Source organism: Elephantulus edwardii, unplaced genomic scaffold (genome assembly GCF_000299155.1).
Source record: "Elephantulus edwardii isolate Elephantulus edwardi_28Jun2011 unplaced genomic scaffold, EleEdw1.0 scaffold00019, whole genome shotgun sequence".
In the NCBI taxonomy this organism is placed as follows: domain Eukaryota; kingdom Metazoa; phylum Chordata; class Mammalia; order Macroscelidea; family Macroscelididae; genus Elephantulus; species Elephantulus edwardii.
This window is the reverse complement of record NW_006399769.1, coordinates 27,314,327-27,325,766: the sequence shown is the minus strand read 5'-3', so window position 1 is coordinate 27,325,766 and position 11,440 is coordinate 27,314,327. Positions and strand designations below refer to the sequence as shown.

The 11,440-nt window shown below is 36.1% G+C and overlaps 1 protein-coding gene across 1 annotated transcript in view; it reads left to right on the top strand.

Annotated features, from left to right (window-relative positions):
* Window positions 1–11,440, top strand: part of BIRC6 (baculoviral IAP repeat containing 6) — a 281,200-nt gene that overhangs the window by 207,707 nt on the left and 62,053 nt on the right. Inside the window, exons 62-63 of the mRNA XM_006882363.1 lie at window positions 6,956–7,256; window positions 9,231–9,448. Of these exons, the coding sequence (XP_006882425.1) occupies window positions 6,956–7,256; window positions 9,231–9,448 (519 nt within the window). The remainder of the gene's footprint in view (window positions 1–6,955; window positions 7,257–9,230; window positions 9,449–11,440) is intronic.

Sequence of the window (11,440 nt, the reverse complement as noted above, 5' to 3'; positions counted from 1 at the left end):
GTGCACGGAGCATCAGGAAGCGAGGGAGCTCAAGGGGCAGGCAGCTGAGTCTGGGGAGGCAGCTCAGGACTGAGGCCTGCTCCATTTTCTTGTTCAAGTTCCTCAGTCAGGTCCACCTTTTTAAGCTTTTTCTTTGTTGATGAAGTAATGAATCATTTTTCCACCCATAAAAATATGGAATACTTCATAAATTTGGGTGTCATCCTTGTGCACGGGCCATGCTACCCTTTTCTATATAGTTCCGGTTTTAGTATATGTGCTGCTGAAGCAAATACCATTCTTTTTAAGGTCATAATAATCCTGATGTAAGAAGATTGACACAGAAAGATAATGATTTGAGCAATTTTATTTCTTACTGGGAAAAGAAATGGCATAATTAGTAAAAAATTTGAAATAGAAAAGCCCCTAACGTTTCTAAATTTACTGTTCTGTGATTATTTCTTAGTCCAGTGTTCTTGACATGAATACAAAATAATGGTAAATAACCTACTTAATTCAAGGATATTAGATCTAAGTCTCTTAAATGGGAAAGTATCCTTTCATATAAATATATTTTCTCAATCATTTGGGTTCTATTTTAACTTGACTTTAACCTTCTTAAGTTGTACATATAAATTGTATATATTCTGTTTTTTATTATACTTTCTTATTTACACAATTTGAATACATTCTTTTTCAGACCAGATTCTTCCAATTTCCCCTCACTCCCCCATCATATTGTACAACCATCCCCTCCTGCACATACTCATCCCTCTCCTTCCACACTCTATCCCCCATTATCCTAATACTTATTCTACAATAATGATTTTATATAGTATTTGTCCTTGTGGGACTGAATCAGTTCACTCAGCATAATGTTCTCAGTCCCTCCCAAGCTAGATAATAATTTATGAAATCATTGCCCCTGCATGCCACATAGTATTCCATTGTATGAATATACCATATTTTCTCAATCCATTTGTTTGTGGTTGGACATCTGGGCTGTTTCCATGTTCTTGTGATGGTGGATAACACTGCTATGAACATTGGTGTACAACTCTCCATTTGTGCCTCAGTTCTCAATTTCTCAGGATGTACATATTCTTAAAGTAGTCACTATAGTCACTCTCTGTTGTTTTTATTGTTATTATTACCTTTATTTTGATTCTGACTTAGTAAAGAGTAGAACTGATTTCAAGGGTTTTCAAGGTATGGAATCAGATTGCTAGTCCTCTCTTCCAGGATGTCTTTAAGTGTGTTGAAACCAACAACCCTTCACCTAGGAGTCATATATACTCAACTATTTGCATACCCCAGGGACTTACATACTTAGGGAAAAATTTAAAATTACAGGGTCAAACAGCTTTGTAAATTAGTTGGAAGTACAATTACTTACCACTAAGCCACCAAAGCTCCCTAATAGATTTTTAGTGCCACCTTAACTTTTCATATTCTAGATTTGATTTAGTGGTCATATCAGAGAAAATCAACATTATTGCATGAGGGATTTCATTGTTGATGTTAGATGGATCTTGACTGAAAGCAGAGAATACCAGTAGTATGTCTGTTTATGGTTTAGTGACTACAAAGACAGGAAGACACTCCATGGTTTAAAATCAAGAAAGATGTATGTTAGGGATATAGCTTTTCTCCATTCCTAGTCAATCTATGCTGTGCAAATAATTTGAGAACCTAGACTCTTATGAGGAAGACTGACAGTGAGGGTCAAAGGAAAACTCATCAACAACCTGCATTATGAAGATGACACAGCCTTGCTTGCAGAGAATAAATAGTATCTGAAACACTTGCTGAAGAAGATCAAAGACCTTCAGTATGGATTATATCTCAACATCAGAAAACCAAAAATCTTCACTACTGGGCTAGTAGGTAGTATCATTATAGATATCGAAGAGACAGAAATTGTCAATTATTTCATCTTGCTTGAGTCCACAATCAACACTCTTGAAGCCATCAGCCATGAAATCAAAAGATGTATTTCATTGGGAAAGTCGGCTGTCAGAGACCTATCTAACGTGCTGAGGAGTAATGATGTCGGTTTGAAGAAAAATGTGCACCTGATTGAGGCCATAATCTTTTCAGTTTCTGGCTATGCATTTGAATATTGGACAGTATATCAAAATGCCAGAAGACGACCCAAAGCCTCTTAGTTGTCATGTTGGAGAAGAGTGATGAATATCTTATTGACTGCCAAAAGGACAAACTAAATATGTCTTGGAAAAAGTGTAGCCAGACTACTCGTTAGAGGCAAGAGTGGTGAAACACTATCTCATATACTTTGAGCATTTTGTTAGGCTGGACCAGTCTTTGGAAAATGATGTCATGCTTAGAAGACTGGAAGGTCTGTGAAGGAGAGGAGACCTTTAAATGAGGTGATTTACAAAGTGAGTTAAAGGTAGTCGTCGTCATTGTTGTTGTTGTTAAGTACTGTCAAGTCGTAGGTGACTCGTAGCGACCCTATGAACAAAAGACCTGAACCCTTGGGTGACTTTCATCCTTTCTCCCAGTTCGTAGAGTCTCCGGAGGCAAGGTATTTTGGAAGTGGATGCCACTCCTGCTTCCAAGCTTGTTTTAATTGAGAAGCTCCACCAAACACTGTCCACCATGGGTAGCCATTATCATATTTGACACATCAGTGTCACAGTGTTTAGCATTACAGCAACCACGAGGTAATACGAACTAGAAGAATGTGTGACCAAAAACAATTAAAAACAGGCCTGAGCTCTTTCTATGTTGTTGTTATGTGCCATTGAGTCATAGGCAACTCATAGTGACCCTGTGAACGGAAGACTGAACACTTGTATAACTTTCATCCTTTCTCCAGGTTCATAGGGTTTCTGGAGGCAGGTAGGCTGGAGGATATTAGAGATGATGAGGATAACACATGATAGGGCAGCGCTCAGGTCTTTTGTTCAGAGGGGCACTATGAGTTATAGTCAACACAATGGAACTTAACACAGCAGCATAAAACTTTATTCTTGAAATTCAGCTTAGCAAATGTATATTTGTACTTGATTTTGTCTACATCAGATACTGTCTTTGGGTCAGTATTATCCCTAAAGGATGAAATTTTGTTCTTGAAAGGTAAAAAAATAAGGGAGCTCTGGTGGCCTAGTGGTAAGAAGCTGCACTGCAATCCCAGAGGTACATGGTTTGAATCCACCAGATGCTCTGCTGGAGAAGGAGGGGCAATCTCCTCCTGTACCAGTCAGATCCGATTTGACGGTACACACACAAACATAATAAAATACAGTTTTTTTTAAAAAAAGGTAAAAAAATAAAATCCTCGCTATTACATAGTTTTTGACCTATCAAAATGTAATCTTGCCTAACGAAATCTTACTCTAGTGTCTTTTGTTAAGACAGATAAAATTTTATACCTTTTATTAAGATATAGTTTACGTAACCGTACAAATGATTCTTTTTTATATGTGTAATAGTTTTAATATTTAAATTTTTGGAGCACTGTCATCAGTTATTTTTAAATATTTTTTTCGCTTCAAATAGAAACCTTGTACTTCCCCCCCGTCACCCCCAAGCTTAACCCGTTAAGCAACTCCTGATTTACTTTTGTTGATCTAGATTCTGGACATTTCAAATGTGTGGAGTAAGACATTATGTAGTATTTTCTGACTGGCTTCTTTGATTTAGCATTATGTATTCTCCCCAAGACTGATCCATGTTGTAGCATGAAATCACTAATTCAGTTCTTGTTTTTCCCTTAACGTTAATAGTTATCCTTTAAAAATGTACAAGTCAGTAATTTTTAGTATATTCACGGAGTTATGCACTAATTCTAGAAAATATTTTAATTGAAATCCTATATGCATTATCAGTTCTGCTAATTTCATGTTTGGAATTTCTCACTTAGCATAATTGTTTTAAATTTTATTTTATTAATCTTAATGAACATTTACAGAGATTTTGGATTTCCATCCATTCATTGTTGCACTATTTTCTCTATCTGCCCTCCCAGTTCGTTCCTCTCTTTTTTCCCCCTTGGAAGTCTGTTTTAATTGTCCCATTGCCACAGTGCTTGTCAAAACTAGCTCTGATTAATCAGTCTCCTTTGTGAGTGTGTCCTTTGCCATTCCCTATCACTCCTCCCTGAGAGAGATTTCACCCTGATTCATAAGGAAAAAGGGACGACATACTCTCTTAGCTACTTCCTGCTGAAAAGGGACGCTGTAGGTTCACTTAGCATAATTTTTTAGGATTTATTCGTGTTGTAGCATGTGCAAATACATTTCTTTTTATATTTCACTGCATGGATATACCACATTTTATTTACCCATCTATCAAATTCTGTTATAAAAACTCCAAAAGAAATTGCCAGGTCAGATTATAATTCTTTCACTATTTTAACAGTTGCCAAACTATTTTTCAAAGCAAGGGTTCTACCTCCTTATGTTCCCACTAACAGTCCCATAGTCGTTTTCTCTCCATGTCTGCCAGCACTCATTATTGTTCATCTTTTATTAGCCAAGTCAGTGTGATTTAGTATTTCATTGTGGTTTTGATTTACATTTTCCTAATGACTTAGTGATATCAAACATCTGTTTTTGTTCATATTTACTATTCTTAGGACAAATATCTATTCAGAGCCTTTGATTGGGTTTTGTGAGGGGAGGTTTTGTTGTTGTTATTGCTACTTTAATCTCTTTGGACTTATTCTTTATATTTCCTAGGTAGAAAAATCACCAAATCTAAATAAAACCACAACTCCCTATATCAGCTCCCTATATCAGGAATATGATTTGTAAATAAGTTTTCTGATTCTGTGAGTTACGGTTTTTTATTTGGTGACTCCCCCCCTCCCCCGTGTTTGTTTCTTACTTTTCTTTGTGATATCATTTGAACCACGTAAAATTTTTAAAAATATTTATTAATTTTTATTTAATTATTATTTTTGTCTGTATACCGTCAAATCAGATCTGACTGGTACAGGAGGAAATTGCCCCTCGTTCTCCAGCAGAGCATATGGTGGATTTGAACCGTGTGCCTCTGGGATTGCAGTGCAGCTTCTTGCCACTAGACCACCAGAGAACTACATACAATTTTAATATTCTTATTGTCCTTTCAGTAAAATTTTACAGTGAAATTTATTTTTCCATTCATTCTTTCATTTAAATTTTGATTATGGCATTGTTTTTCTCACATAACAGCATTCTTTCTTCCAGCTTTTCCATGTGATCCTCTAGTACATTAATCTTTCTGTTCTCTTCTTTCTTGCCTTCTAAACATTCTCCCTGGGTAATTAACTGCTCTTTTGATAGTGCCTGATTTATTATTTAAGAAGTGTGCACCTTTCTCCTGTTATTGTTTACATTATAAGCATGTCTATTGTTTGACTGAATGTTGAAACACAGAAATGAGTTTAGTTCAAAGCTCAGAGTTACTACAGTCAACACTTTCAAGGTTTCTACTGTTCTTCAATAGACCAATAATTCTGGTCATCTTTTTCTTTTTCTTTTGCATTTTGTTCTTCATTTTCTCCTGCTCTGTCCAAGACCCTTTACTTTGATGCCTTTTAATAGGAGTGTCCAGCATTGGTCTAAAGGCAGTAGAGGTTGTAGTGAATGTGGTACATTAGTCCTCTGTACAAATTATTTCGTGGATCTTTGCTTTTCTTGGCTCTTTTTGGTTCCTCACAGGGAGAAACCAGCAGTTGCATCTCAGTTGGCCTTCCTCGCTGCTCGCAAGCTTTTAAGACCCTAGTCCCAGAAGACCAAAGTAGAATGTAGAGAACACGGTCTTTGTAGACTTTGTTAAGCATCTTGTCTTTTAATATCTCCTGAGGGTATGAGGTCCTGTGACTAGCAACTCATTCCCTTAGGGCTTTGGATATGATGAAGAAATGTATGTAGCTTTTACACTGTTTACCACATATATGGACATTTACAAATACGCATGTAGACCTATTGTCTGAAAACCTGAGCATCACCATCAGAGCGGTCTCTTCCACTTGTCCTTATATCTTCATCTTGCTTTTTATAGATAAATGATTATTGTTGATAATATTGGTAATTCAAGATTGTGCATATAATGTTTACCTTTGATTTGTCTCTCTCCTCTCAACCCCTCAAACAAAATTTTTTAAAGAATTTGATGTCTAATTTACCTGTTTTTTCTTTAGTATTTATACTTCTGTTCCATGTCTTGTTCCATTGCTTATTCCAAAATCCTGAAAATTTACACCTTAATCTTGCTGAAATTTCAATAATTTCATCTTTTGAAGTATATGATCTTTTTGAGTTACGTTTTATACTGAGGAAGATACCAAATTTTACCATATCGTTTCTTGAAAAGGCGATTGTTTCCCTGATGAATTTTCTTGATGCCTCTCTTAAGACTGTAAATGAGAGGGTTTATTCCTTGAATGTCTGTTTTGTTCCATTTAAGTTATTTTCTCTCTATAGACATGATCATTATTTTGGCCAAAAGTATTTTATTCCATGTTTAAAGGTTAACTGAGGGCTGTAGCCTCAGGGGTCCCACCAGGCTCTGTCTGACCAGTATACTTGGCCGTCTTTAGATTTTGGGTTGTTTTATGTCATTTGATTAGGGTTTTCATCCTCATTTTGTTTCATATTGCCCCCAACTTCATACAGGGCCTTCTACTGTGAACCCTTTTAAAATGATCAGCAGGAGTAGCCAGGACTGTCTACTTCCAATCTCAGTGTTATAGAGGTTGAGAATTGAATGGTCCCTTGTCAGAAGTGTCATTGCCAAATATCTTTTCCAAATCTGTAGGTTCTCATTTTACATTTTAGGAGAGGTCTTCTGTTGTGAGTGAAGGCTTCATTTTTAGTGGTTTCTAATTTTCTCAATTATTCTCTGCTGATTGTACAAATTTGGTTGTGTTTAATAGTCTGTGCCAGTAAAGTGAAATGTTTAATTTAAATCTAATGTTGTTAAATGCAAATAGTCAAATACACATTTTTTCTTTTTCCTTTAGGTGAGTGCTCCAGTTGTAACATCTACCACTCAGGAAAAGCCAAAAGATAGTGATCAGTTTGAATGGGTGACCATTGAGCAATCAGGAGAATTAGTTTACGAAGCACCAGAAACCATAGCATCTGAACCTCCACCTATCAAGTCAGCAGTACAGACCATGTCTCCTATACCTGCACATTCTTTGGCTGCCTTCGGATTATTTCTGCGCCTTCCTGGCTATGCTGAAGTATTACTGAAAGAGAGAAAACATGCCCAGTGTCTTCTTCGGTTGGTTTTGGGAGTCACAGATGATGGAGAAGGAAGTAAGTATTGACTGGTAATAAATTTACCAATACATATATAGGAAGTTCTGTGTTATTAATTACATTTATGATCTGTGTAAAGCTGTCTAATTCACTGTGTTTTTCTTTCATCATCAAGTTACTAGGTAATTTTTTGTTGTTGACTCAGTTACAGTGTTGAGCACACATAGTAAATTATGGAGAATTTGTGTTTACTTATTTCTTTACTGAGTCAAAAAGGATTCAGTGAGTGCTTACTGAATTGGTAGGCCTCAATAAAAGCATTTAAATCAGGTGTAGATTCTGACATCAAATAGCGAAAGCAGTGACAGTGGAAGTATGTTGTTGTTGTTATGTGTCGTCCAGTCCCTTGTGACTCATAGCGACCCTATGTACAACAGCCCTAAACTCTGCTTTATCTTGTGCCAGTCTCACTGCCTCTGACACACCCATCCCAATTACCCCAGTCACTGAATCAATCCACCTCATAGAGGATCTTCCCCTCTTGCGCCGTCCCTCCACCCTCCCAAGCATGATGACCCTCTCCAAGGACCTCTCCCTCCTTACAACATGTCCAAAGTATGTCAGACGAATTTTCGAATCCTTGCCTCCAAGGAGCAGCCTGGTTTAACCCTCTCTAGGATGAATCTGTTTGTTTTCTTGGCAGTCCATGGTACATTCAATACTCTTCTCCAGCACCACAGCTCAAAGGCATCAATTCTCCTTCTATCCTCCTTAGTCATTGTCCAACTCTCTGATGCATAACAAGTGATTGCAAAGACCATAGCCTGTATCAGACACACCTTAGTCTCCAGAGTGACACCATTGCTCTTCAGTACCCTGGAGTGGTCCCCAACAGCAGGCTTTCCCATCGCAATACGTTCTTTTATTTCCTGGCTACTGGTGCCAAGAATGTTGATGGAAGTATAGTTCTGAAAATAAGAAAAGCAATGAGAGTAGTACATATTACAAAGGTTCATAGTCATGAGAATATTTTTTTACTGTTGTAAATGAAGTGACAGTAATTTTGAATGGAGCCTTAGTCTTGATTTAAAGAAGATTCGATTTAGATAACTGAATTATTTGTGAAAGAGGAAATGTTTAGAGCAGTATTTGGCAGCTCAGAACTTAGCAGATAAGGGCAGTAAATTAGTTGATGAAAATTCGCATGAAAGGAAACATGAAGAGCTAGTTTACAAGCTAATATTAGTAACATCATGGAAAGACTCATTAAGAAACTTTGATTCTGTTTGAATACCTTGCAGATTTATGAAAACTTAACCCATAATGGTCGTGTGATTTATCTCTGACTGCTTACTAAATAATCAATTGCTTTGAAAATGAATAGTTTCCAATTTTATTTTACATTTCATTATTTTAATGTGTAGTAATTTTTCAGACATGTCATTTAGTATATTTAATAGAACAAAGTTACGTTATTTGTGGAATTCTCAAGCATTGAGGTGACCTATATATAAAAACTACTCTTTTTTGTCACATTGATTAAATTTTGATAAATACTAGCCTTGTTTTACATTTTTTAAAAAATAATGGTTATTCAGTTATAGCATTTTCACACAAAATAGTCCTAGTTGTTTGACACAGGGATTTTTAGTTATTTTATCTGGGTGGTGGTGCTATGTGGATAAAAGGGTCAAACTGTTGTATTGTAGAACTCTGTTTCAAAATGGTAGAGTAAACCCTCCGCAGAAATAAACAGATTGCCTTTGTGCCATCTCAGGCTATTTTTTAAAGCCTAGTCTGATAGACTTTTCTGTCTGTATTTTATTCACTCTTCATGTAGTACTGAGTTTTGGCCTTTTTAAAAGTATTACTATTCTTCCTATGGCTTTGACTTATTTCGTGGCTCAAATGACAAAATTTTATATCACACAGTGATTATGAATATATAGTTCTGTGTGCATATTTAGCTCCTTCCTTTTTTAAATGGTTTTTTGTGTGTGTGCATATGTGTGCTCTTCTCTTTTCAACTAGGTCATATTCTACAGTCACCATCAGCCAATGTGCTTCCTACCCTTCCTTTCCATGTCCTGCGTAGCTTGTTTAGCACCACACCTTTGACAACTGATGATGGTGTGTTACTGAGACGGATGGCACTGGAAATTGGAGCCCTGCACCTCATTCTTGTCTGTCTCTCTGCTTTGAGTCACCATGCCCCACGAGTTCCAAACTCTAACCTCAATCAAACAGAGGTATGTTTTGAGGGTATGGAAGATCTATAGTTAATTCTCCAAGTATAGAATAAATATTTTTCTGAATTGAATATTTCAGAGATGGATTTATTCTTCTCTTGCTCTTAAAATAGAGATTACTTAAAGAGAAACGAAATTATTTAGCTCCAAAAACCATAAATTAGCCAACATACATGAAAACTGGAAAAAAATTTAAATGGAGTAATCATTATCTTTTATCAGGATACATTAATTAATTCCATACTATAACAGTTTTATTTTTCTTAATCTTTAGAGAATGATAGCTTATTGAATGGGAATTATATGTTAGTACAGTAGGACAAGGAAAGGGAGAAAAAAGCATTTATTTTTCTAGATGATTTAGTTGTCTTCATAAACATAGTTGACTATTTAAGTATGTTTCACTCAATCTGTCATTGCCATTGGTTCAGAACCAACTCATAGCTAGCCCTCTTTTGGCTTTCCGAAGCTATAAGTTGCCTGGAAGGAGTTTGCCCATCCTTCTCCCATGGAACTACTGTTTGATTCAAACCACCACAATAAGGTGATATTTGAGTTAGCCCCACAGCTCTCTACAAGCTGGTATGTTTGCCAGGGGGATCATATACAAGGTCACTATAAGAAAGTCAGTTGTTATGTACTAACAAAAACTTGAGTTTTATTTTTTGAAAAAAATTTTTTAACAGCGACTAGCATCATAGAAATTACTTCCGGATGAATTTTAAAAGGTATTAGTATGAGCTTTCTGCATAAAATGCATGTAATTTTAAGAAGGAGCACAAGTTCATAATATTATTGGATCTGTACCCATGTCCATACTTCATAGGTTAAAGATAACAACTGTGCAAAAAGTATGATTTATTCCAAAATTGATCCTTTTATTTACTATTTTCAGATACATTTTAAAGGAAATTGACAAACTCTTTATAGTTATTACATCAAATTCAAAGGTTCAATAATAAAATTATTCAAAACAAACCAAGTCTGATAGACTTAGACTTTTTAAAAAATTATTTTATTTTCCATTTCAATGAACATTAACAGGGATTTTGGAATTCCATTCATTCATTGTTGCACCCTTCTCCCCGCCCACACCCCACCCCTGTTTGCTCCTCTCCCTGAAAAGCAAAACTCCTGCATTGGTACACAATACCCCCCACACCTCCCCCAATCCCACCCCCAACCCCAAATATAATCCACTCTGCAACCCTCATTGCGTACTTCTACGATAAACATAATGCCCTAAAATATAATACTTTTATATATTTAGATTAATTAGTATAAGTGCAAGGGTATATTACTACCCTCACAAACAGAATAAAAGAACCAGAATCAGATTCACCTGTGTATGGTCACCTATAATATAATGTAGTGAGAATGATCATTAAATTTTTCTGGGTCAACTCAATATTCATATGGAATAAAACCGATTCTTTAAAGTATATATGGGGCCCAGGTGATATTGGGTACAACCTGGTGGAGGGTTGCTTTGCATCAGATTTGTTTCTATGGCAGTGAGTTTTTTGACGGGTTCCTCCTCCTCCCTTTCTTCCTGTATTCTGTATAGAAATACTAATCCCGAATGGAAAGTAGAGATAAATCTGTACAGTATATTTTTAATGGGTGAGTAAAATAGTGAATCACAACGATCACATGACAAAGCTCTTGGGGTCTTATTAAAAACTACTGACCTATAAAAAGAACAAACTAGGATTAGAAGAGACAAGTACATTAAAATTAAATCATTTCTTTTCCATTAAACTATTCTGAAAGTGTGAAAAGATAAGCTAGAGACAGACTAGAAGAAGGTATTTTGGTTACATATATATGATAAAAATATTTAATGAATATAGAGAAAGGTAATTAAAAAAGGAGAATAAGGGGAGCTCTGGTGGCCTAGTGGCAAGGAGCTGCAACTACAGTCCCAGAGGCACACGGTTCGAATCCACCAGACGCTCTGCCGGGAAAAGGAGGGACAATCTCCTCCTGTAC